The sequence below is a fragment of the Kazachstania africana genome, chromosome 1 (genome assembly GCF_000304475.1).
Source record: "Kazachstania africana CBS 2517 chromosome 1, complete genome".
NCBI lineage: Eukaryota > Fungi > Ascomycota > Saccharomycetes > Saccharomycetales > Saccharomycetaceae > Kazachstania > Kazachstania africana.
In genome coordinates, this window is record NC_018940.1 from 511,065 (window position 1) to 537,469 (window position 26,405).

At 35.3% G+C, this 26,405-nt stretch overlaps 14 protein-coding genes and 1 non-coding gene across 15 annotated transcripts; 9 read left to right on the plus strand and 6 right to left on the minus strand.

The window, feature by feature from the left end:
- Positions 1-288: 288 nt before the first annotated feature.
- ILT1 (Ilt1p) lies at positions 289-1,203 on the plus strand (the record flags this gene model as incomplete). Its single annotated transcript, XM_003954768.1, has 1 exon — positions 289-1,203. The coding sequence occupies one exon, from the start codon at positions 289-291 to the stop codon at positions 1,201-1,203; it is 915 nt and encodes a 304-aa protein (XP_003954817.1).
- A 125-nt stretch (positions 1,204-1,328) lies between these two features.
- On the minus strand, positions 1,329-3,824 carry VTC5 (Vtc5p; the record flags this gene model as incomplete). The annotated part of the gene is made up of 1 exon (XM_003954769.1): positions 1,329-3,824. One exon carries the CDS (start codon positions 3,822-3,824, stop codon positions 1,329-1,331), a length of 2,496 nt encoding a protein of 831 aa, XP_003954818.1.
- A 5,882-nt stretch (positions 3,825-9,706) lies between these two features.
- KAFR0Atrna1R lies at positions 9,707-9,779 on the plus strand. The gene has a single exon. It is a non-coding gene; the product is annotated as a tRNA-Arg (tRNA).
- A 146-nt stretch (positions 9,780-9,925) lies between these two features.
- On the plus strand, positions 9,926-10,963 carry SLU7 (mRNA splicing protein SLU7; the record flags this gene model as incomplete). Its single annotated transcript, XM_003954770.1, has 1 exon — positions 9,926-10,963. One exon carries the CDS (start codon positions 9,926-9,928, stop codon positions 10,961-10,963), a length of 1,038 nt encoding a protein of 345 aa, XP_003954819.1.
- Positions 10,964-11,138: 175 nt separating this feature from the next.
- On the plus strand, positions 11,139-11,981 carry RRP1 (Rrp1p; the record flags this gene model as incomplete). The annotated part of the gene is made up of 1 exon (XM_003954771.1): positions 11,139-11,981. The coding sequence occupies one exon, from the start codon at positions 11,139-11,141 to the stop codon at positions 11,979-11,981; it is 843 nt and encodes a 280-aa protein (XP_003954820.1).
- A 252-nt stretch (positions 11,982-12,233) lies between these two features.
- SSS1 (translocon subunit SSS1) lies at positions 12,234-12,455 on the plus strand (the record flags this gene model as incomplete). Its single annotated transcript, XM_003954772.1, has 1 exon — positions 12,234-12,455. One exon carries the CDS (start codon positions 12,234-12,236, stop codon positions 12,453-12,455), a length of 222 nt encoding a protein of 73 aa, XP_003954821.1.
- A 981-nt stretch (positions 12,456-13,436) lies between these two features.
- AFR1 (Afr1p) lies at positions 13,437-15,053 on the plus strand (the record flags this gene model as incomplete). The annotated part of the gene is made up of 1 exon (XM_003954773.1): positions 13,437-15,053. The coding sequence occupies one exon, from the start codon at positions 13,437-13,439 to the stop codon at positions 15,051-15,053; it is 1,617 nt and encodes a 538-aa protein (XP_003954822.1).
- A 204-nt stretch (positions 15,054-15,257) lies between these two features.
- On the plus strand, positions 15,258-15,863 carry TVP23 (Tvp23p; the record flags this gene model as incomplete). Its single annotated transcript, XM_003954774.1, has 1 exon — positions 15,258-15,863. One exon carries the CDS (start codon positions 15,258-15,260, stop codon positions 15,861-15,863), a length of 606 nt encoding a protein of 201 aa, XP_003954823.1.
- A 153-nt stretch (positions 15,864-16,016) lies between these two features.
- On the minus strand, positions 16,017-17,135 carry RRP8 (25S rRNA (adenine645-N1)-methyltransferase; the record flags this gene model as incomplete). The annotated part of the gene is made up of 1 exon (XM_003954775.1): positions 16,017-17,135. The coding sequence occupies one exon, from the start codon at positions 17,133-17,135 to the stop codon at positions 16,017-16,019; it is 1,119 nt and encodes a 372-aa protein (XP_003954824.1).
- Positions 17,136-17,363: 228 nt separating this feature from the next.
- Positions 17,364-18,425, minus strand: STN1 (Stn1p; the record flags this gene model as incomplete). The annotated part of the gene is made up of 1 exon (XM_003954776.1): positions 17,364-18,425. One exon carries the CDS (start codon positions 18,423-18,425, stop codon positions 17,364-17,366), a length of 1,062 nt encoding a protein of 353 aa, XP_003954825.1.
- A 1,095-nt stretch (positions 18,426-19,520) lies between these two features.
- CST6 (Cst6p) lies at positions 19,521-21,020 on the plus strand (the record flags this gene model as incomplete). The annotated part of the gene is made up of 1 exon (XM_003954777.1): positions 19,521-21,020. One exon carries the CDS (start codon positions 19,521-19,523, stop codon positions 21,018-21,020), a length of 1,500 nt encoding a protein of 499 aa, XP_003954826.1.
- A 163-nt stretch (positions 21,021-21,183) lies between these two features.
- On the minus strand, positions 21,184-22,287 carry CKA1 (casein kinase 2 catalytic subunit CKA1; the record flags this gene model as incomplete). The annotated part of the gene is made up of 1 exon (XM_003954778.1): positions 21,184-22,287. The coding sequence occupies one exon, from the start codon at positions 22,285-22,287 to the stop codon at positions 21,184-21,186; it is 1,104 nt and encodes a 367-aa protein (XP_003954827.1).
- A 234-nt stretch (positions 22,288-22,521) lies between these two features.
- Positions 22,522-23,373, minus strand: CAP2 (F-actin-capping protein subunit beta; the record flags this gene model as incomplete). The annotated part of the gene is made up of 1 exon (XM_003954779.1): positions 22,522-23,373. The coding sequence occupies one exon, from the start codon at positions 23,371-23,373 to the stop codon at positions 22,522-22,524; it is 852 nt and encodes a 283-aa protein (XP_003954828.1).
- A 154-nt stretch (positions 23,374-23,527) lies between these two features.
- On the minus strand, positions 23,528-24,454 carry YKE4 (Zn(2+) transporter YKE4; the record flags this gene model as incomplete). The annotated part of the gene is made up of 1 exon (XM_003954780.1): positions 23,528-24,454. The coding sequence occupies one exon, from the start codon at positions 24,452-24,454 to the stop codon at positions 23,528-23,530; it is 927 nt and encodes a 308-aa protein (XP_003954829.1).
- A 554-nt stretch (positions 24,455-25,008) lies between these two features.
- On the plus strand, positions 25,009-26,325 carry BCY1 (cAMP-dependent protein kinase regulatory subunit BCY1; the record flags this gene model as incomplete). The annotated part of the gene is made up of 1 exon (XM_003954781.1): positions 25,009-26,325. One exon carries the CDS (start codon positions 25,009-25,011, stop codon positions 26,323-26,325), a length of 1,317 nt encoding a protein of 438 aa, XP_003954830.1.
- Between the last annotated feature and the right edge of the window lie 80 nt (positions 26,326-26,405).

Below are 26,405 nucleotides of genomic sequence, written 5' to 3' on the forward strand. Positions count from 1 at the left end.
ACTACGTCAACCATTTGAAAAATCATGTCAAGGTAAAATTCTCTCAACGAGCAACATCCGAGCTTCAAGGTTGCCCCTCAGAGAATTACTACGTGAAATGCACATACCTCGCAGGTTATCCAAGGTTACTTTCTTCATTAATCTAAGTTTCTTATCAATATTTATGGATCGCTAATTACGTAATTGCAAGTAATATAAAGTCGGGCCTTTAGAAATTTAAATTAAATTTTAAAGATCTTTCTTGTAGTTATTTACTAAGATATCCAGTTTGTCATAGATGCAAAGAATATGATATCTAAAGGTGCTGCTACCGCTTTTGCTACTCTCGGGACGGTATGCTGGTGTATCCAGCTGATTCCCCAAATTATTTCCAACTATAGAAGAAAAGATTGTACCGGATTCCCACCATTGATGATGTTCCTCTGGGTCGTGTCTGGTATCCCATTTGCGATATATTTTTGTGTAAGTAGAGGTAACATTATACTTCAAATACAGCCACATCTTTTTATGTTTTTCTGTGCTGTGAGTTTTATCCAATCTTGCTATTATCCGCCCACACAATTAGACAAACGCATCATCATCGCTATCATTGCTGGATTAATTTTGCTCGATGTTGGTATGGAAGTGGGGTTCATTCTTTGGTTGAGGCTATTGTATGATAGAGGTATCGAATGGCCTGATTTAATCTTTGGAATAATCGCTAGTGTCTTATTGTCAATCGGTTTGATCCCTCCTTACTTTGAATTGGCGAAAAGGAGAGGGAGGGTGGTTGGTATCAATTTCCTCTTCCTTTTTATCGATTCTTTAGGTGCGTGGCTGTCGATTATTAGTGTTGTCCTAGGTAATATGGATGTTATGGGTATTATACTCTATGCTTTGGTGGCTGGTTTAGAGATAGGTATATTTGCATCTCATTTTATTTGGTGTTGTAGATTCAAATGGTTTGGTAAAAAGTTAATAGATTCTGAGTCAGAGGAAAAAGAGACAGATGATACTAATGACGCAAATATGCTTGATTTAGAAAAAATCCAGTCCAATGATAAACCTCATAGCTACACGGCTGTCCCTGATGATAACACAATTAAGTTCGTTTTCGAGGATAGTGACGATATCTCAATTAGCTCAGATACCTGCGTGATCCAACAAAATAATTCGTCGAACGTCCATGCTGTTCATGGTATTGTCTTGGCGAAAACTATATAATATTATGTGCCAATGCTTATATTTACAAAAATGCTATATAAAATCATATATTCTTCAGGTAATTAAGGTTGATGAGCCTTAGAAAATTGTTAGAGGTTTGATCAAGAAACCTTTGGATTTTTTAATTAATAAAAAATTTCTACGATGCCGTAGCAGACAGTACACGTTACTACAAAAAACATGAAGAAGCCAACAATATAATGCCAAATCGGCGCAAGACTAAGCCTGCTAAAGAGCAATAGGATACTGAAGGTGATCAAAGATAATGACACGATTAGGGATGCAATCAGGACAAAGATTAAAAAATTGATATTTTCAATGTGAATATTATTCAATTCTTCTTTAAATAACGCCAATATAATGCCTAAACAGAGGCCTGAGGTAATGCATGAAATTACTAGTGCTGATAGGTACAAAAGCGAGATAATTTCGTCGTGTTTATATTCGTAAACTGATTCTGTATCGCTAATGTCTTCTGTCTCGTATCTTCTCAGTTGTTGAAGTTCCTCATCACTGGCCGCTGTCATACCCATTGATCCATATAATGTAGCCGTCGTTTTCTGTGTTGGAAGATGTAAGAGCTCGCGTAATCTTTCAGAAATATGGAAAATATAGTTAATTGTATCTTTATTGAAGTTAACAAATGCACTATCATTTCGATTTGTTAAAGTTAGATTTTCTTCTTCGTCGTTTGTATAAAATGAGTTCTCATTGGTATTGGCATCGTACGCATCAAACTCATTCCAATATCTTATTCGGTTTTGATCAGAATTTTTGTTAATATTCTTGTTTTCTGCGGGAACGTTTTGCCTATGAGGAGTGAGATTGTTGCTAGACCCATATCTATCTCTACTATGAAGTGCTAATCTGAAGGAGGAAGAGCAGAGCTCCGTCAACTTACTCCTGCCGAGGTCAAAGAACTCGTCATATGACGGCGTATCCTGTGGACTCATCGTGGTATCATGCTTCAACGCAGACCGTTTGAAATCGTCATCAATATTGGCACTATTTTTGAGAGCAAGACAGAAATTCCACATTGTAAGAGTATGGTCTAATGGATAACATTGAACCTTATTTTCCACTAGTAATTCACAAAATGACATGAATGTGAGATCACTTTTTGAGTTATTATCACTATTTGTTTTGATTCTTTTGATATCGAATATCGAATGAGGCAGATGGCATTCATTTTCAATTGATATATCTTCATCTAAAGTAAGTAAATAAGTAAAATTTTGGCTTTGTTGGAAGAACCTTGTGCGCTTAAACGTAATAGTTGGAGAAGCCAATCTAGCGTCGTGAGATTGAAGCCAATCTACTACCAACTTGTCTAAAGCCGACTTATTGTCCTTTAAAATGTTATCGGCTTCCTTTTTATTGATTGAATTTAGTATCTGATTCTCTGATAATGTATTTGAAACTACGTGATCTCTAATACCCCCAACATGACACATTAAAACTGTCTGAGATGAGTCTAGATTTGTGAGAAGAATGTCCGGATGTTGATTTACATTATCATCAGATTCAAAAACGGTTGTTAGATCCTCGTCAAGATTTTTTGTCCTTAATAGTGTTAGACTGATAGTTGAACGAGTAAAGGAATTTTTTGGGCAGCTTGTCCCCACAATTTCGTTTTGGGGTTCAATGAATGATGAAAAGGAGGAAAAGGACGGTATATTCAAAAGATCATGAACAGATTTCAATGATTTAGAAGATTTTTGATGGGACAAGGTATTTCTGATCTCAGAACTTCGGACAATATCTTTCGATGTTATCATGAGGTCATCATTTAGTAATTGAAATTTATTTGAGAGCAAAATGAATTTAAACTCTGAAGTACTTTCAGAAGATAAAATAAATCTACCAAGGTCCACACATTCGTTTAGAAAGGCAGTGTCAAATTCTAGTGTTGAATGCAAAACTTTTTCGCTAATATTTTCAGTGGGAGCCAAATTACCGTAAGTTCCTCCTTTATAACTAGCAGCCATTTCTTGTTTCATTAGGGAAGGATCAGATGATTCTGCCTTTAAATTGTCGAGAACGTCAAGAATTAGCGAGATTTCGAGCAAATAGGGTTCAAGGTCTAGGGACATGAAAGAAATTCCTTCATAGCCAACTTTTAGAGTCTCTGAATTTTCCAGAGTGTTTGCGATGTATTCTTTAGCGGTCTCTTTGCCCTTTGGATGTAGTCCAGTGAATTTCTCAAATAATCTGCGAGTAGCCACTCGTTGAAGAATTAAGTATCTTGATAACATTTTTAGTTCTATACTACATTTTTTAACTCTTCTTCTGATCAGCAACAGCCTTTTATTGTAGTTGTTTGCTGTTTTCTCATCGTTACGCTGGTCAATGGCGCTCTGTTCTGAGTACCTGATGATCGAGGATTCTATAGAAAGAATTCTGGAGGATATTTCTTTTATTTTGAAACATGTGAACGTGTTTACGGTATTGAATTCCTCAATAAATAGGGCAGTACATCGTGAAAGATATCGTTGGTTTTCATCTTCGTTTGTGTAAATAGAGGTGGCCTCTTTTATTGCAATTTTTAGCTTTCCATAGTTGATGTTGTTGTATTTCCATTCTGGTACGGATTTGTCTAAAATTTGTTCGCCAAACTTCATAGTCCTTAGCAACCTTCCACAGGCTCAATGAATAGTTCAAAAAAAATCGATGTTCCGCTCAGATTAACTAACTTTCCTTTCATTAGAGGCTTCTTGAGTCACACCTTTAAATATCTTTTCAGCTGACAGACGAGACGGGCTTTATCAGATGCAGGGCGAGGCCTAAAATTGTCAGCGCAGAAAATTAATTACATGAAAAGGGCCAAGCGAAAGATGAAAGGTTCACTCTTCGGAGCTTGAGTTTCAACATGGAACTGTAGATCCATTTCTGGAACTACTTTAACGTGGTGTTGTAGATTTGACCGCTTTAGATGGCTCTTCAGATGTCGTCTACCAATCTCCCGTCTTGAATATGCCAACAAAATTATTGAAAACCACTTTCAGAAAAGCTAGATCAGCTAAAGAATCAGACGCTTTCCAAATTTTAGGACCAATTGAAGGTTGTATCAATCCAGGTGAATTATTAATCGTGCTTGGTACACTAGATTCTGGTTGTACTTCCCTATTGAAATCCATTTCTTCCAATACTCATTGTTTCAACGTCGATATGGGTTCAAGAATCTCATACAGTGGTCTCACTCCGAAGGATATAAATAGACTTATGGTGGCGAAGTTGTTTACAACGCCGAAGCTGGCATTCATTCACCTCATTTAACAGTTTTTGTAACGTTGTTTACTGTTGCAAGATTATAAACTCCGAGAAATCGTGTTCAAGATGTTGACAAAGATACTTACGCTAAACATCTTTCTGACCTTACAATGACCACCTACTGTCTGTCTCACACAAGAAACACAGAAGTTGGTAATGATTTCGTTCGAGATGTTTCTGGTGGTGAAAGAAAGCGTGTTTCCATTGCTGAGCTCAGTGTCTGCGGTTTTAGGTTCCAGTGTACTGGGATGATGGTACAAGAGGTTTAGATTATGCCGCTGCTTTTGAATTTATTAAAATTTTAAAGACACAGGCCACTTTAACTAATATTTGCTGCTACTATTGCTATGTATCATTGTTCTCAAGAGGTTTACGATTTATTTGACAAAGTTTGTGTCTTGTACGGTGCTTATCAAATCTTTTATGGTTCCTCACAAAAGGCAAAGCAATATTTCGAAACTATGGGTTACCAATATCCAGAAAGACAAACTACTGCAGATTTCTTAACTTCTGTTAGAAGTCCTGCTGAAAGAGTTATAAATCCTGATTTCATTGAAAGAGGCATTCAAGTTTTACAAACTCCAGAAGATATGAATAACTATTGGAGGAACTCCCCTGAATATAAAGAACTAGTAAACGAAATGGATACCCAATTGCTAACAACTAAGATGAATCTCGTAACCGCATCAAAGAAGCTCATATTGCTAAACAATCAAACAGAGCCAGATTAGGCTCTCCTTACACAGTCAATTACGGTATGCAAGTCAAATATTTACCCACAAGAAATGTTTGGATAATTAAAAACAATTCTAGTGTTCAACTACTTATGACCTTTGGTAACTGTGGTATGGCCCTTCATTTTAGGTCCCATGTTCTACAAAGTTATGAAACATAATTCAACGTCTACATTCTATTATCGCGATGCAGCTGTTTTATTCGCCATTCTTTTCAATGCCTTCCCCTGTCTTTTAGAAATTTTCTCCTTATACGTAGCAAGCTCAATTACTGAAAAGCAAAGAACTTATTCCTTATACCATCCAAGTGCCCGTGCATTTACTTCCATTTTCTCTGAAATTCCCACTAAAAAATTTGTCATAGGCATTGGTTTCGACATCATTTACTATTTCTTAGTTAACGTCGACAGAAACGGTGGTGTCCTCTCCTTTTATTGGCTGATTAACATCGTCCGCTGTTTTTGCTATGTCTCATTTATTCAGAACTGTGGGTTCTTTGGCTAAGATTTTATCAGAAGCTATGGTACCCGCTTCTATGTTATTACTAGCTATGTCCAGTTTTACCGGTTTCGCTATTCCCAAGACGAAAATATTGGGCTGGTCTACGTGGATTTGGTACATTAACCCACTTGCCTACCTATTTGAATCATGAATGATCAATGAATTCCATGGTCCTAGGTTCGAATGTGCTGCATCCATTCGAAGCGATCCAGCTGTAGTAATTCTACGGCTGCTGGAAGAGTTTGTGCCGTCAATGGTTCTGTTGCGGGTCAAAGTTACGTTTTAGGTGATGATTGCTTTGGGGTTACTTACGACTATCTACACGAACATTAGTGGAGAGGTTTTGGTATTGGTATGGCCTATGCGACTTTCTTTCTTTTCACTTACTTAGTTGTCTCTGGATTCAATGGAAGTGCTAAGCAAAATGTTGAAATGTTAGTTTTCCCATAATATCTACTAAGAAAGATAAGGAAACAAGGCCGTTAGAACAATATCTTCCATCATTTGTTCAACAAGGAGAATTGTACGATGCCAGAGAACGTCCTTCTAGAACTTTCTCCTGGAAAGCGTTCATTGTTTCTCAGATTTTGGTTGAGGCACCATGGAACTTTTTAGCTGCTACATTAGCATACTTCATTTATTACTATCCAATTGAGTTCTACGAAAATGCATCGTATGCCGGTCAATTACACGAAAGAGGTGCCTTATCCTGGTTATACTCAACAGCCTTCTACGTCTATGTTGGTTCCATGGGTTTCTTAACTATTTCCTTCAACGAATTTGCCGAAAATGCCGCTAACTTAGCTAATTTAATGTTTGAAATGGCATTATCTTTCTGTGGCGTTATGGCAACTCCAAATGCTATGCTAAGATTCTGGATCTTTATGTACAGAGTTTCGCCATTGACCTATTTTGTTCAGGGGTTTCTTGCTACTGATTTGGCAAATGCCAAGATTTAATGTTCCGAAAAGGAGTTTGTAGTTTTTTCACCTCCCAGTGGTATGACTTGTGGCCAATATATGGAGCAATATATTACCAACACAGGTACCGGCTATCTCAAAGATACAGAATCTACTTTCTCTTGTCAGTTTTGTGAATTTTCATATACTAATGACTTTTTGGCCTTTCTTAATTCATTTTATTTCCAAAGATGGAGAAACTGGGGCACCTTCATATGTTACATCGCATTTAACTATATGGCGGGCATATTTTTATACTGGCTAGCCAGGGTGCCCAAGAAATCTAGCAGTTTAAAAAAGAAAATGCGTGAAATGAACGTTCTTGAATGAAACAACTTATTTCATTATTATTGATAAATATATATTCAATATATGAATAATTCTGATTCATTACACACGCCTTAGTAAAATGTATATAAAAATACTTGATCTCAATCCTTAGTTAGCCTGTTCAATAATTTTACGGTTTCTTGAGGAAAGGCAATCCAGAAAGTTGCTCTAGCCAATCTGGCTTTAAAATCATTTGCTGACCCGATTGGAGTTGGATGGTCACCCATATGTAATGCCCCACACGGTTGCATTGGATTTTCTGGATCATAATATTTTTGCAAAGAATAGACCCCCAAATTCTTGCTTCCAATGTCATACCAAATATCACTACCGCCACCAAAACAGCCAAATTGTAGACGCCTAGACAGTGGATAACTCTCAAGAGCACTTAATCGCATCAAAAGTATCTCCTCTAATATTCCCGAGATAATTTTACTGGAATATTCTTCTGTAAGCTTTTATCGAATCTTTTACCGGGAATCATACTTACCGCCCTCTTTTTCCTTATAGTAGGAACCTCGTAAGGCAGATTCAGTCCTTTCTTCAAAGTATGCGATGTCTTCTCAGCGAAGTCTAATGTGTCCTGAATATCGTTTTCAGGCCAAACTTTCGTTATATCTACGGACTAGATATCTTTTTCAATGGATTTGAAACCAAAAAGTTTAGCGTCATTAATATTCTCGTCACTACTATTTATATTACTGTTTCCATCAATTCCAGCCACTGGCTCTTCTTCCACAACTGTGTGATTCGACTTGTCAACCTCGTAGTAATGGAAGAGGTGCTTTGAGTGACCGCCCATAATAGCCAAACTACATGATTATTCCTTCAATAAGTCTTTATTATTACATAGGCGGCTAATTAAACCATGCAGCCATCTTTCATAAGCACTAACTTCAGCATAACATGGGGCAGTTACAATCCCAACGTTCGCGTTCGTCTGCAATGGCTGAATTATGCATGAAATGAGGGCACTATTTTCGTATAATGAATCACCATCTCCATATAAGGTAACATCACCATCAAATGTAACGAGTCATAGTGGTGTACCTATTCTTGGACCTAATTTCTTTTGATTAGCAAAATGGAAATTTAAGGAGTATTCAATATCTGTCTTACATCGTTAAACTCTCTGCAATCGTTCTTCTGGAAGAAATTGCTTTAACAGAATCTTCCCTTAAGAATGCTTTTTCTAGTGGTAGTTTAGTGAAAAAGTCCCGATAGTAGGAACTAAAAGATTCAGCCTTGATTTCCCGAGTGAAGATTGTTCAAATAATTCGATTCATTATTCTCCACCCTTGAGTCATACTCGACTTCATTCCTTATCACCTATTCTACATTTTTCAGTAGTTCAGCATATTGTGACTTAATTCTTTGGGTTGTAGCTACTCAACAGTAATTTTTTCATCATGAGAAATTGCATGGAGAACGAAGGGTCTAGCTAAAAGACCTCTGATCTATCTATGTATTCATTTTTACGATGACTTTTTAGATGATATTGTAGTCTGTGCCTTGAAGAAATGCTAGCGCCAGTCTAATCTTTGTCAGGTCAGTTTTTTTCCTCTAAATGAATAAACACGAACTAAAAAATGTTTTATATTAGATGATAAACTTCAATACTGTAGACTATTTGAAATTCTAGGGGAAATCATTCATTACTTTAAAGAGGAACTGGCCCCTCAGGTGGAAAATACCGCCAAAAATAGACATATATATATATATATAGGGGGAAATTTGATTTCGCCCAGGATCTATCTGGGCACGTCCTCCGCGCTAAGCACGTGCCATAACCAACGAGACCACGAAACCGTATTTTGTAAAATTTAATTGAAAAGGTCCTCCCTGTAAGAAACACTTTCTGGTTATTCTTAGTCCCGAATTTGTGATTTTTGGAACGAGAGTTTGATTGGTCTATGATACTATAGCACATATAGGTACACAAGAATATCATGAATTGACAAATAACTACGAAGAATGTAAACAGTACGGTTTACCATAACAAGATGATTCGCTACTTGTAAAGATACGAAGAAGCTGCACAACGTCATACATCTAACAGGTGAAAAAACTTTCATCATGTCGTCGGCAGGAGTGTCATGAATCATAAGGCTCTGACATAAAGGAAGATCAGAGCTGGTCTCTAGTATATACTATTATCAGTGTTGTTCATATTGTTGAACGTCAGCCAAGTTAGTAAAGTTAATCCTTATTAATCAGTGCACATACCAAATAATGCACTGATTATATATATAATAAATCATGATATAACGTAATATAGAGTGAGCCAAACTTTGATCAAAGTTCAGTATTTACCTGAGTATTTATACTTTTTCCAACAAATCTTGATGTGGAACAATTATCATGTTCTGGATTCATATTTGTAATATCATGTACCGTTTATTACTGGTAAACTTACAAGTTAACACGCTGTCACATTTATTATTTAATTCTTCTAAAACATTCTAAATGTTATTCTAAAATATCAAAACATTAAATATCAGTATGTTGCCATTTCCAGCAAAAATTACCGATTAAAATGAAGAACTTGTACTCTTACAAGTCTACCATGTTCTAACAACCCTACTAAAAACGCCTACAACGAAGGTAGGAGGAACACATCGCAGGACGTTTCCGTTCAAAAGCTTCAAGCCATGCCAAAGTTTGAAGTTAGTGGAAGAATATAAAAACATATTTTGTAACGGTTTCTTGTTCCTCGTGGCCCAATGGTCACGGCGTCTGGCTACGAACCAGAAGATTCCAGGTTCGAGTCCTGGCGGGGAAGAAATTAAGTTTTTTGAACTTTTTTTTTTGAAATTTCTGAGATGAGATGCATATGTATGTATAATTTTTCATTCGTAGTAGCTTAAGCTGAGTGCCAATCACATGTGTATTTAGTTGTTGACAAGCTACAGCTAACGGTTCTCAGCGATGAATAACAAGAGATCCTATAATGATAGGAATAAACATACAAACTCAAATGAAAACGAACATATTCCCAGATATATAAAAACTAAACCATGGTATTATAATGATTCAAAATCGGAAGATTATCTAATTCATCACAGGCAGAAACATGGCAAAGATAATAATTCAATTGATATTGATCATAATGATGAACCAAAGATAGGTCTCGGAATTGAAGATAGATTTATATCAATGAAGCGCAGTTATAAAAAGAATAAGTCTAACATTTGTGAGAACTGTGGTTCTGAAGGCCATTCTAGAAGAGACTGTTTAGAAAAACCAAGAAAACTACAATCTAGGATAGAAGGAGAAAATATTGAAGTGAAAGTAAGGGATGACGACAATCTTGATTGGGACGCCAAGAATGATAGATGGTTCGGTTATGCAGGAAAGGAATATGATGAGACGTTGCAATCATGGAGGGAGAAAAGAGACAGAAATATGATCCTAGATAACCAAGATAAAGAAAGTACGTGGGACATTGATGAAGAAGTAGAATTGTTCAAATTAGGCTTACAAAGGGATTCTGCAGGGAAACTAAGAGAAGAACGAAACGGCAAAGCTGGCGCTTCTGTAACGTCAGTCAGATTGAGAGAAGATAAAGCTGCTTACCTAAAGGATATCCATTCCGATGAAATAAATTATGACCCAAAATCAAGACTTTACAAGAGTCAAGAATTAGGTACCGTGGATGAGAAATCAAAAATGTTCCGGAGGAAACTAGTTGGGGAAGGTTTAGAATTAGAGAAACTGCACAAATTTTCACGTGATTATGCTAAAAGTGTAGGTATTCGTGACGAAAGAGAGGACAAGAAGAAAATTGAACATGTTCTTATTGCAAACCCTACCAAATATGAGCAACTAATGAAGCAACAAAAAAGTATAGAACAGGAAAAAGCGAACAAAAATAAAGTAGACATCAGCACTTTACAAGCTCAAAAGTTACATGGTACCAAGCAAAGCGAAGAGGATAAGAAACAGATAATGGATCTTTATGAATAGCCACTCCACAGATGAAGCGTGGAGCAAATGGAATATCATTTTCAACGACAGTAATTGAAAAATTTTTTTGAAGTGCGATGAGCTTCGAATCCAAAAAAAGGCCTGGAGGCCTCTATAGCTGTACATCTCATAGAAGTGATTGAACAGCATACACTATCAGTGGTCAATATTTGGAATGGAAACTTCAACATTTGTTAAGCAGCTTTCCTCTAATAATAGGAGAGTTAGAGAAACTTCTTTGGAAGCTTTGCAAAAATTCTTACGAGCACCACAACTTAAAAATTCGAAACAGTTAGAATTCGATAAATTATGGAAGGGTCTTTATTACGCTATGTGGTTCAGCGATCGTCCAAGACCACAACAACGTCTAGCTAATAAACTGGGTGAGTTATATGGCGTATATTTCGATGCAAACGACAACAAAAATACAGCGGAAGAAATAACCATGAATGATAAAGCTTTTTTCAAGTTCAGTAAAGCCTTTTGGAAGGTATTATGCTTGGAATGGTTTAATATTGATCGTTACAGATTAGATAAATATCTATTATTAGTCAGAAGAGTATTTTTCAATCAATTAAAATATTTACAATCTAGGAATTGGAGTAAGCCTGTGGTTGCTGGTTATATTGAAAAAGTATTGAAGTCATTACCATTAAGCGGTGATTCCAAAGTTTATAGCGGGATCCCAATACATATTATCGACATTATTCTCGATGAGTGGGAAAGATTATTGACCAACCGCAATGATGAATTTGATAATGAAGATGAAGAGGAATTAACTGAAGAAGAAAAAGCATCGTTAGTGAAAGATACCCCACTTGCTTTATTCATTGAAATTTTTACTGAATTACAAAACGACGTGAATAAGAGCAAAGTGCTAAGAAACAAGATCAAGGAGGATCTTCTACACGATGAAAGGTTGGTTAAATGGGAGATTCTTTCAATAACCGATGAAGGAGAAGAAGAAAGTGAAGCAGAAGAGGATGAAGAAGAAGAAGAAGAATGGAAGGGCTTCTAGTTAGACAAACGCATGTGATATAGTATACTAAATAGCATTTATTCAATAGAAAGAAACTCAGTAGGTTAGTTATCGTTACCCTCAACTATTTTCGCGCAAGAAAAATTACTAAAAAAAATTGAACACGTTGACCAAGGAAAAAAAATAAATGCATAAATAAGGACTGATCATATTGAAGCATTTAACTTAATCTTCTTGAGACTCAAAATCAATTAAAGTTCGAAGTAAACTTAATAGGATCAAATTATCAATATGGCAGGTGAAAAGAGCGAAAATAACCAAATCGAAAAATTGATGGATGCTCCAGTGGAGTTTTTCAAAGACGGTAAGCAATTTTTAAGTAAATGTAAGAAACCAACTGGTAGTGAATACTCAAAAATTATCAGAGCAGTCGGTTTCGGTTTCATTGCTGTCGGTGTCATTGGTTACGCTATTAAATTAATCCACATTCCTATTAGATATGTAATTGTCTAAGAATGGTTAGCACTTTTTATATCAGAATTTTTTATGTCATAATCCTCACATGAACAGCTCTATGTTGCTGTTGATTAAATCTGTTAGAGATAGATACCCGTTGTTTTTATCCATGTTGCAACGGCTCTCATCGTGCAGGTTTTTCATTTAATGTAACTTTTATATACAAGCAAGTAATTCTAATCAAAACTACCTATTACGTCTTTAATCCGCACTCATCAATATGCTGAACTCATATTTATTTGGTTGTACTAGATGGATACTGGGGACATATGCCTTCTCTTAGTGAGGATTTTATTGACAAATATTCATAAAAAATACTACTAGACAAGCAGTCTCATTCAAAGCATCTAACCATCACCCATCCCAAATTGGTTATTTCACTTGTGTAAAATTCTCATATTATCAATGGCAAGATACATTCAAGGGTTATTGCTGATACCACTCTTTGAGCACGTGTGATGTGTCACATCAATATGCTGGCTAACAAAAACAGCCAAATGAGGTAAAGTCACAAGCATAGAGTGGCATAGCTCGAAAACATTATTTGCTAATATCCGAATTTCTCGAGGAAACTTGCATTTCATTGGTCTTTACAGCGTTCTTTTGTTAGTTGGCGCATCATGTCACTCGTTCATTACTTTACCAAATTCGGCAAACTGATTGATTTCTTACTGGCGCTTTCGATACAAATATGAAATTCTAATAAAAAAAAGAAAATTTTCTCTAAGGAGGAAAAAGCTGCTGAAGTGAGTGAGTCGATACAGTGCTGTAACAAACCTTCAAATTGCCAAAAACAACACTGATTGTTCTAACTTCTGAAGGAAAATTTGGTTATTTACGAGATTTTAAGGTTTACATACTATATTTCATAGAGCTGCAACAAATTGTTGTATGAACAATTTGAAAGAGGTTATAAATTACTTATATTAAGGTTCAATCAGAATTTCAATAATATATATTATTCTTCCTTAAGCCACAATGAGTATACCAAATAACTTTCAACGCAATATGATCCCTAGAAGTAGTTCTACTTCAGACTTAATTTCTTTCGCAGATGCCGTCCATCCGTACTCACATATTAGTCAAACCAAGTCGAGAAGACTTCGCCGCCATTCATCCCTGACTACAAATTCATTCGCATATTCAAACATGACAACCGAAAGATCTTCTTCTTTGTCACTAACAGAAGAGAGACCATCCATCGAGGATTCTCGTAGAAGGTTTTACAAACAAAAGAGAGTCCCTATAAGACAGTTGACGCCACATGAGATGCAAAAAATCAAAATGCAATCATCCTTTCAATTCCCCAATGGCGAGAGTTTTACCCCAAGAAAACAATCTCGCCAGCTACAAAGTGAAACTCAGGAAGTAAAGTCGAACTCAAGACAGGCAGATATATCCCTTGAACAGATACCAAAAAGAAATGATGGTCCTAACGTGTTCTTCAACTCACCTGCATCTTCAAAAACGAGTACAGACACCGAAAATAGTATGATGTCAGGTAATGATAGTAATGAAACAATACCCAGTTTGGAGAATGACGAAACAACACTGCTGACGTCATTAAAACCTTTAATTCTAGATAGCAAACAAATAGCCACTTTCAAAACAACAGAACCAAGGTGCCCCGAGAGGAAAATAAAACGTACTTTAAAATCAAACGAATACACTGGGCAGGCTCGATCGACATCACACCAAAGGACAAAAGCTAATACCCAATCCGTACCTAGCCACACAGTATCTAACCATAACACATCTAATCTTGGTTCGTTCTTCAAGAGAATCTGGGATCCATTCTCCAAGAAGGAAGTGCGGCCATCAAAGAAGGATGGCAAGAGAAACAATATAAAAGCGCAGCGTAAATTAAAAGTACCAAAGCCTGAAGAAAAGGTGGAAAAACGGGAGTCTTTCTCTTTACTTCAAACGAACATAGATGATACTGATGAATTGATGAACGCAGACCTGATCTTTGACAGTATTCTGCTCAAATTATCTTCGACCGAGAGGTCGTTCAAACTTCCCAACACCAGATACTCTAAACAAAAAGATAATCAAAGAAATGATACCCTGATGGAAATTAAAGACTATATAACTGAAGATGAGAAAGAGTCGGATATAATTCTTGATTATGACATTATAAATGAATTTTCTAAGCTAGGAAATCTTATAAGTGTCATTCCCGAGGAAAATACCCAAGAAGCTCCTCTAGTACCCCCTCCTAGGTCAAGTAGTCGCCCAACTCTTGAAAGCAAAGAACAAGCGAGTAGATTTTACAATCACTTTAGATTAACTGAGTTTGCCGAGAGACTTCAAGAGCATTGGCCAGTAATTCACATAAACGAAATGCCGCAAAAGACGAATGCAGATCATAAAAGAGAACTAAGGTTTAGCGAAGAAATTTATTTATATGAAACATGGTCATCTTTTGAATATGAGAGATGTAGCAAGAAGTTCAAAGAAAGAATGATCTTTCTAATGTCAGGCCAGAACAATTTCCAATTTTTCGAAGAGGTAAAAATGGAACTAAATACTTTCAAGAAGGATGAAATGATTGTTCATGAGGACTCTGAATTATATACACATTTTCTAATGTAACATCCCTAGATAACGTAAGTAGCATGCCGTAACCGACGAATATCTTCCAACCTCAGATTTACTACTTTTTTTCTCCTAATTGTCTCTAGCATGTTTCGAGCATTTGATCATTTTCTCGCCTCGAACATAAAGGAAAGATATCAAATAAATGAAGTCGTAGCACCTGAGAAAGGGACAAATAATAATAGTGATATACTGCACATAATGGACCACGTTAAGAATTTTTACAATACTATACTTAAGTCCTCACATCCGTTGCTTCTTACCCTACATTTGTCAGGTAAAGTAGTACCTATAGTTTTCTATTTATTAGGGTCTATATTTACAGGTTTCACAGCACAATTTATCAGCGTAGTGTTACTATTAGCATTCGATTTTTATTTTAGTAAAAATGTAAGCGGTAGGAAATTGGTGCAATTACGATGGTGGTATGATTCCTCTATTTCAAGGACTTCAACTTTAAAATTTGAATCCCATAAAGAATACACAGATGGTCCACCAATCAATCCAATCGATTCTAAGTTGTTTTGGTGGTCCATGTATTTAACTCCTGCCATTTGGGTTGTCTTCGGAATAATGTGTCTTTTGAGATTGAAGATTTTCTATTTATTACTAGTGTGTGTGGCCATTTGCTTAACGGGCTGGAACACATATGGTTACCGTTGCTGTGATAAATGGGAACCTGGGAGCAATGGGAATGAGCAAAACAACACTTGGTTCCAATTACCAAGTATTCCAGGATTAGACAATCTACAAAGAATTGCAAGAGTACAGAATTTCTTCAACTCAGCAACCGGTGGAAATGCATAATTGGAAATATATATCACAAGGCCGGTATCTAAGATTATATTACACCAAGCTTGAAGCAATGACATAATTTTCCGTGTAAATATGATACAGTATATATATTAATTATTTGTTATAATATTATCAAACAAAATGGTAATACTTCTATGAGTAGGACTACCTTCTTTTGTAAATGCATGGTTTTAATAGCCATTTACCTTCAGCAACCTTAGACCTCTTCTTCTCTAATTCTTCCTTCTTAGTTTCTACTTCAATGAATTTCTGTCTTCTCTCTAGTTTGGCCTTTCTTTCTTCGATAATATCTTGAGATGGTTTGAAAAATTCAAATCTTGTGAACATCTTATTATCATTATCAGTCTTTTTATGGAAAAATCCTAATAATTTCAAAGAGTCCACGAATTCATCACCTTGACCATCAGAAAATCTTGATTTAATTTCTGAAATCCATAATTCACCTCTTGGAGCCAGGATTCTGTAAGCTTCTTTAATAAAATCTAGGAAATTGGTACCCATTAATGATAAACAAAATATAACCACGGAACATGATTGATCTTCTAGAGGGACGTGACGAATATCTGCAACAGTAATTCTGTCATTAGCTTTTTTGAGATCAAAACTGTGAATTTCATAGCTAATCTTCCTATTTTTCCTTTGTTTAGCTCTTTGTCTGAAAAATTGATCAACTTTTAGCGCCAATTCAGCTTCACCGCAGCCCATGTCGGCGATCACCAGTTTTTTATCTTTTTGCAAACCTGGTAGACCACCTGGAGCATTTATTGGTTTCACTGAACGTGCTTTAAATTGTTCTATGAATACGTCTACTGGATTTGCTGGCCATGATTGAACTTGCGAACGGAATCCATCGTGATATTCATCGAATAATTGTGGTTGTTCCGAAATAAGCTTTAATGCGTCTTCTGAAGAAATCGTGTATAATTGTTCATTGATCCATCTAAACCTTGAACCAGTTAATTTTGCCAACATCTTTTGTTGCAATAAGGTAAGATTTTTCTTTGGTTGAGCAGTAGATTCGGTTTTAACAGCTGTCGAAGTTACATTTGATGCAAGCTTCTGCTTCTTTCGCTTCGTAATCTTCTTTTCAGTTGTATTTGTGATTGAATTTTGCTCATCCTCAGCGTTTACTTGTTCATTACGCTGTTTCTTTGCATTTTTCTTCTTTTGTTTATGTTTTTCCTTTGCAGGGTTGAGTTTTTTAGCCTCTTTAGCAACTTGATTGGTTTTAAGATTCCACCCCTCAACTTTGAACAGTTCCATTATAACGCTGTTACGTATTAGTTTAGAAGAGTTTGGTAAGCTGGGTTATTATTATAGCTCATCGCCAATTTATTATGCCTCTACTTTTTTTTTCTTCTCGATGGGGACAAAATTTTTCAAATTTCAACCCGGGTTAGTTGCTGTCGATGTCAGAGTATCAAAGAGTGAGACGAGACAATCAACTGTGATGATGAGGAAGACGAAAAGTACGATTAGTAACTATATAGCTTATATGAATTCTAGATGAATTAAGGATAAATTTTCGTCTTTAAGATCAATCCACCACTTTTTAATTGGAGAATCTTTCATGATTAATTTTAAATTAATTTTAAAAATTTCAATTATTGTTAAATGTGACATTGATTTATCGAGATTCAAATTGTTTTTGATGAAATTTATGTCTATAGTAAGTAAGTTACATTTTAAGTTTATAATGGTTCGAATTTTGGTGTTACAATATGTGTTTAAATCGAATAATGGTTGCAAAAGAAGAATATTATTGAATTGAATTAATTTTAATGCTATCAATTTCTCCAAAATCAAAATGAATTGTGCTGGATCCCACGGTTGAACCGATCGGTACAATTGCGATGTGGAAATTTCCACGAGATTGAGGGTAATCAATAGACTAATAAATTTTGATCTTAAATTCTTACCAATAGGTATAAAAGAATTGATCGTAAATGACATGTCGTTTTGTGTTATTAAATCATTTCGTAAATTATGTAAGATGGATTCCCTGTTATGATTTTCATCAATGGACCATGGGAATTGATCTAAATTTGTTCTATTAATCGTTGCCAATTTCCAAAAATTGATAGTATCAATTAAAGAATGATTAAGTTCCATTGAAATTACATCAATTTCGTTAAATTGCAGATTCAAAGTACCAATAATGACGACATTAATTCCAATCAATTGATCCAACCGGAAAGACTTTAAGGAATTTTTTGAAATTTTACAATTTATGGAATCTATCAGATTGAAGTTTGAATTATCGTCAATTTTAAAAATCAAATGATCCTGATTACGAATCCATTTCCATTTGTATGAAATTAAAATACCAGAAATTTTGAATTTATTAATGGGGTGGTTCTTTATAAAGAATTGTAAAATACGGTTTTTATAATAAGTCGAACAAACAAATTTTGATCTATTATAATTTTCCATTATATGTTTAATTAATAAACACGGTACATTATTGTAATACTGATTTGAAGCGAAAATTTCATCTATATAATAATCCAAATTTTCTGAGTTGTCATGATAAACCACATTAGTCTGAATCATTCATCTATCAATTGTTGAATGGATGCGTTTTAATATTAATACGCATATTAAGAGTTTGAACCACCAATTTAATATTTGTTTATAGTGATAAAATTTCTCCGACGGACATCTCTGATTTGGAAAGTAAATCCATTGTATTTACCCTGACAATGAGTACGTATACAGTGATGCAAAAATACAACGCCGGGTAAAGAAGAAAAACGTGACCGCCGCCTTTTTTTTCTCTTTCAGTGCAGCTAAAAGAAGATTCCACTGGTAGTGCAACCGGAGTGAGAAAATGGCCCCGGTGCAAAAAAAAAAAAAATAAATAAATGGAAGTTAAGCTCTCAGAAAACGGCGTCTAACATGCGTGCTTATGAAATTAAAGTTATTGAGACATAGAACGCAGTTCGACAGAATCACCCAGAGAAGGGAAACAAAGAAGGGACTTCCGTGCACGGTGTTTTCAGGAAACTGTGTGAAAACGCGCGGGCGCGCGGAGAGGGGGAGTTACTGTGCGCACAAGTCTCAGAAAGGAAGAGCAACGAAACATTCTCTTTGCTCCGTTTGCTTCTGTGGAGGCTTGGTCGCAGTTCTCCGGACACACCGGGTAACATGCACAACATCCCAACACCACATATTCGAGGTGATTTAACGGAAAAATTTTCAGTTTTGTCTTTCTCCGCCAATTCTCTCTCCCCAAAAGAAAGTTGCACCGTGAATGAGCAAAAAAATAAAAAAAGGACTGGGCAGGCTTTCTCGTCTTACTAACAATTACTATTATCATTCCGGTAGTATAGTAAGATATTTAAAAACAACGTTCCTCAACATTACGTAGATATTATCGTTAACAACCACTCTACCCTCGACCTTCACTCCACAAAGGAAAAGAAACTGGTTATATCACAAAAAGGATACAATCTGAAAACTGAACAATAAAAGTACACTCCTATATCTTACACACACGCCACTCTCCCCGTCTTGATCGCATTCAATAAGATTCCAATTTGGCAATAATAAATAAACAATAAGAATATTAATAATAATACCAACTCATTATACTGGTTCTCGGTTACAGATAAACACGCACGTATTGATATCTCCTAATTATCCAAAATGTACAGTAACAGTAATCAAATCCCTATGAATTATACCAATACTCCAATGTTTCAACAACAACAACAACAGCATCATCTTCATCACCTTAATAATAATAATACCGGTGCTGTGCTTTCAAATCTAAATAACGATGATGCTAGCCAACAACGACCTTTATTTGGTGACATGATCATGAATTCAAATGTACTAAATGAACATGATCCAAGACTAGCATCTCATTTGGATCTAAACATGTCAAATAATAAATTAGATCCTTCAGCAAAAAATGATATTATTAGTAATAACAATAATACACCAGATCTAGCAAATAATGCCACCACTGTGACCACGACAAATATTAATACCAATAACCCTGTCACTACGAGTGCAAACTTACATAGTAACAGTAATTCAAGTATTTCTTTACACGCACTGAATACACAACAACAAATTCAGAAAGATCTCAATGATAATAATATTCAAAATAATAATAACAATAATTCCAAAAATAATGTACATAATAATAATAATAAAAACCAAGATCAAGGGTTTAGAAATGTAAATTCAATGAACAAACAACTCTATTTAATGACAATGAATAATAATCCTCACGCTTTAACTGATCCAGCAATTCAAGAAACTTTATCCCCCTTTTTTCAACCTTTCGGTGTTGATGTATCTCATTTACCAATGACTAATCCACCAATCTTTCAGAGTGCTCTACCCGTCTCTGACGAACCTGTAAGGAGAAGACGTATTTCTATTTCAAATGGTCAAATTGGCCAACTGGGTGAAGATATTGAAACTGTTGATAATATTTACAATACTCAACCACCACCTTTACCAAGACAGTATCATCAGAATCATTCTCGTTCAAATTCAAATGCTAATGGTGATAATCATCCTCAAAATTTCCCTATCAATCCAATACCTTGGCAAAATAATCATAATAATGGTAGTAATAATAACATTAATACTAATTCTCATGATCCACTCTATATGCAACAGGCTGTACCGCAACACCAACAACAGTATATGCCTCAACAGCAGAGACAGTTTAATCCTCAATTTGCTGCTCAACATCAGCAACAACAGTACGCTCAACAACAACAGAAACAAAACCATGAGGACTATGGCGACGAGCCAATGCCAGGCACCACAGCATGGAAACGAGCACGATTGTTGGAAAGAAATAGAATAGCAGCTTCAAAATGTAGACAACGTAAAAAGATTCAACAGTTGCAATTACAAAAAGATTTCAATAAGTTATCTTCTGAGAATAAAATATTAAAGAAGAAACTAAATTATTATGAGAAGCTAATTTTAAAATTTAAGAAATTTACTGAATCTCATTTCAAGAACTGTAATTTTAATAAAAATGAAAATGATGATTCATTAAAAATTATTCAGGAAATGTTAATGATCGATGAAGATATTCATGAAATTAATGAAAATGGTATCATTGTTAAAGTAGAAAAAAATTCAAGTGGCCTTCTAGGAACTGATAGAGATGTTTGAATATAGTATCTTAGTATTTTTTTTCATATATACATATTAGTTTTTTAATTCACTACTCTTTTTTATGTTTCCGACTGATAATTTTTGTACACTTTTGAAGAGTTACAAATATATAAATATGTACATATACATAGAGAGATGGACAAATTTTATTTGATAAACCTCACCTAACTGGTTCAAACCATTTGTGTCCCATCGCTTCTTTTGCGGTTAATCTCTCTTGGTGATCATATCTTAATAAATTATCGATTAAATCAATAATTTCTTCATTCCCACTCAAATGCTTATTAGTGTCATTTATAAACCTATACCATGGTCTTCTAATATATTGATCCATGTCGTGAAATTCTCTTGGTAATACAATCTCATATTTATTCAAATATCTTTCAAAATCATCACTTCCTAATACTCTAACTATTTTAACCAATTGATCTGTATTACTTGTACCATGGAAAAACGGTTCCTTCTGGAAAATCATCGAAGCTAACATTGTACCAAATGACCACATATCCAACGAATAATCGTACATTCTATAATCAACTAATAATTCCGGGCCTTTGAAAAATCTAGATGCAACACGAACATTATATTCCATATTCGCATGATAAAATTCAGCAAGCCCCCAATCAATTAATCTTAATTTACGGGCCTTGTGATCGATCATCACATTATGAGGCTTGACATCCCTGTGCATTATTCCCATTGAATGACAATAATCTAAAGCTTTCAACAATTCAAACATGTAATATCTAATCTCTAAGTCTGTTAATTTAGGATATAAAATACGGAAATCAATATTGTTAACGTATTCAAAAACCAATGCAGGCGTCTTCGAAATTGGATCTTTTATTATATCAAATAGTTGAATTATATTTTCATGTCCATTATGCGATAACTCATATATGTAATCCCTTTTGAACTTTAAGACGCTTTCCTTTTTATTGCTGTAATAATTGTCAATTTTGAATTCAAGGCTCGTTGGTGGTGTCGTTTCATTAGATAAATTTGATAAAATTTTGATTTCCCTCTTAATTTTTTCTTTTTTAACAGGTTTCAACATCTTTATAACAATTAATTTACCACTTTTCAGTTGAACACCTTGAAACACTTCAGAATATTTACCACGACCTACTTTTGTTTCAATTTCATACTCTTCATTGTTTGTCGACCATTCAATTGAGGTATTTTCATAATCCCAATACTCTTGGTCCTTCTGCTTATTAACGTTCGTGTATACTCTTGATTCCGACCATATTCTACTTTTCATGACTAGAAATATCTCGATCTTCCTTGTTAGGAGGGGGGAACAAAACTTAATACTCTTCTAACTCTATTTCAACAATCATCTGGTAAGTCCAACTCTTCTAAACCTCAATTCTAGAAAATTTTTTAGTATTGTAATACATCATCTTACACGATCAGTTACGACTATAAAGAGTAAGACACGATGTATATAAGTATATAAGTGCTGCGTGTAGAAATCCATCGATATATCCACAAATTACAAGTTTTGTAGACCCTTGATGACTTCAGCATGTGCGGTTTGGTTAAGTTGGTCTTCAATGGTGGCACCATTTCTGACTTGGTGGAAAATGTCCCTTGTCTTCTCGAAATAGACTGTTTCCAAGAGATTTCTCATTTGAGATTCGACATCTTCAATTAGAACACCCAAGTTGGTGACGTGGGCAATATGCGTTTGTTCTAAAGAGTTAGCATCCACAGACAAGGTCTTTTCAGTTTGTCTTGTTAAATTTCCTGACAATCGTAGCAATTTCTGTGATTCACTATCATCTTTTTCTAATTGAAGAATGATTGTTGTAGTCACTTTATATTGGAAAGTGTTACCATTTGTGCTGACTACTTCTACGACATGCACACTATCCCAATGGTTTTTACTCTTGTTACTTTTCTTGAAAAGCACGACACCTGCAAAATCTTCAGCGTTTTCATCATCTTCTAAATCCCAAAGGTAGACACTGGACACACCACCTTCGTAATATAGGTCTCTATAGACATCAAATGAGTCATTGCATAGAATTTCCAATTGTCTTAGGGATTCCGATGGGAATGGACTATCCATCAAAACGTCGTCACTTAATTTAGGAAAATATTCATTTGACCAAGGCGATCTGAATGAGTCCAAATCTCTGTTGTAGTCACAGCAAAGATACTCACGATTAGAGAAACCTGGGTCGTTAGAGATCTTTAAAGGAACGTCAATTGATGATAATAAATCTTCAGCCAAAGTTGGTTCTAAATTAATTACGTTTTGAAGATTCGAGTTTATCTTCACAGGATTTAATCGACGTAATAAATCCAATGCAGCATCATATTTATCTCCCTCGGAACTCATTGCTATCGACTACTTTATTATACTATTGCTTATAGTTTGGTTTCTGTTCTAACTGTCTCCTTTTAATTACAAAATTCACTTTTTTTTTCTTCCTACAAAAATATTAGTGGAAACTACATATATAAATAAAATAAATAAATGGGTTAAGAAACATCTATTCTGCCATTAAGGCCATCAATTGGAATCCTGCAACGATGCATGCCATTTGTAAGATCCAATTGAGAAGTTCTTGAAATTTGGAATTGTGCTCATCACCGGATTCCAATAAATCGGGTACAATAGTAACGGCACTCAAATATATGAATCCACCAGCACTAAATGGTAGTAGAAATTCGTCATTGAATTGATTTAGGATGCCTTCGTTGATTAGACATCCGATCATGGTGCCGAATATGCTGCCTAGAGAATTGACGGATAGGGATTTGTAGGTTTTGAAATTACTGAATCCTGATTTCTTGAAAATGACAAAGTCAGTGATCTTGTGGGGCACTTCATGCGCCAATATGGCTAATGTAGTGATCACACCTATCGTGGTATTATTATAGAACGATGTCGCGAGAGTAATGCCGTCTGTGACATTATGGATCAAAGAAGTGATTAGATTTAAATAAACAGACGACGATGAAGTTGAACCATGCGAATGTGAATGAGAGTGAGAATGAGAGTGAGAATGAATATTGGATGACATTATATGTGAAATTTTATCCAAAGTGAGGAATGACATAAATCCCATAAATAGGCCATTTCCTAAAAGAGTAGGATCTGATTCAGGTATAATATGTAAAAAAATATCACCTAGTAGAGTACCTAATGCAAAAGCGACGAACAGAGAGATCGAGCGAGCATTACCATGAAGCATAGGCATTGAGATAATTAGCATGTATGGAATGATCTGGATAAACGCAGATGCTAGCATTGAATTCAATCGAGAATCATAAACAAAGAAATGATTCTTCAAATAGTGGACCAATGTCACCATGGACTGAGATTGCTGATGATTGTCACCATGCTCATGACCATGATGAGCCCACGCCATGCTAGCGAGAGTGAATATACATAGCGATACGTTTCTGACCAGCATTAGCGAATCGATCAACGATGAAGCTGTTCCAATGTTCTTGGACCTTCCATTTTTTACTTTTTTTTCATGACAGTTAAATATATTTTACATGTATTTTGGGCGTCGTTGGCAAGGCTTATTGACTACCACGCAGTAAGTAAGCTACACTCTCAAGATGTGCTCGTCATAATAATTGAAAGACATATACCTACAGAATAACTGATCCACAATCTGAATCTACGGTGCAACACATGAACCGGTAATCTCTTCCATCTCAACGTCCCTCTTGTTTCGTCCAGACGGGCTCCCCGCAAGAAAGTGACCCATTTCCACTGACTTACTCCGCCAGTATCACCACCATCCACCATCCATCATTCTGTGCTCAACGCTCTATATTTTATACATATACACGCATTCCATTCATTCTACGGACTTCAGTTTTCTTTTTTCGTCTCTCTCTTGAAAATCGTCTAAATTTGTAAAGCAAAAAAAGAAGAAAACACTTTTCTCCCTAATTGAATGGTTGTCTAAACCACAAGGAGAAACAGATAATTATTACGGTATAATTCTTCGTCATGGCTATTACTTCTGACCAGAAGAATGAAATTGACTTGTTTCACAAGCAAGTAGAAATTGAAAATCCAAGTGATATCATACAATTTGGTGCAAATTATTTTAACAGAAGATTAGAATTACAAAGAGGTTTTATAAAGAAGCAAGAAAATTTCGCTCTTTCTAAAGGGATCTCTTTGTTTCCAAACGATATGGCTCAGGATCCAATGTCTACAACTCACAGAAGTAGTAGCGCTGTTAATTTTAAGTCTCCATTTGTCGACCAGGATCCACATTCTATCCATTCAGGACCACATAGTAACAATAGTAGTAGTGAACCATTTAAAAGCAATTTTAACGTTACTACTGAATCTAAGAAACGTATAAACTCACCAATGGACCCTTCTCAATCTAATGATGACCCTTCTGCTGGTTCCAATTTCAAAAGGTCTTCTCCACATCCTTCTAATTTATCACCAATTCCCGTGCATTTCAACGCTGAAAGACGTACTTCGGTAAGTGGTGAAACTTTGCAGCCAGGTAATTTCGATGATTGGACTCCAGAACATTACAAAGAAAAGAGTGAAGAACAATTGAAAAGATTAGAAAAATCAATCGGTAAGAATTTCTTATTCAATAAATTAGACCATGATAACAAGAGACTTGTTATAAACTGTTTGGAAGAAAAACATGTACCTAAGGAAACCGTGATTATTAAACAAGGTGATCAAGGTGACTATTTCTACATCGTCGAAGATGGTAATGTAGAATTTATTGTTAATGACGCAAAAGTTAGTTCATCAGGTTCTGGTTCTAGTTTCGGTGAATTAGCATTAATGTACAATAGTCCAAGAGCTGCTACAGTAATCGCTACTTCTGATTGTATTCTATGGGCCCTTGATAGATTGACTTTCAGAAAAATTTTATTAGGTAGTTCTTTCAAGAAGAGAGTATTATATGATGATTTATTGAAGAGCATACCTGTTTTAAAATCTTTAACCACTTATGAACGTGCTAAATTGGCTGATGCATTGGACACAAAATATTACGAACCAGATCAAGTTATCATTAAAGAAGGTGATGTTGGTGAAAATTTTTACCTCATTGAATATGGTGAGTGTCAAGTCACTAGAGAAGACAAAGGTTTATTAACAACTTTACATAAAGGTGATTATTTTGGTGAAGTCGCACTATTGAATGATTTACCACGTCAAGCCACTGTTACAGCCTCAAAGAAAACCAAAGTTGCTACTCTAGGTAAGAGTGGATTCCAAAGACTCTTAGGTCCAGCTGTAGAAGTACTCAAATTGAATGATCCTACAAGATCCTCTCGTGAGTAATAATTGTGCAGATTCTTACTTTTTACTTTCCATCCTATTTGTTTATCTGCCTATCTCCCATTGATATATACGTATTTATA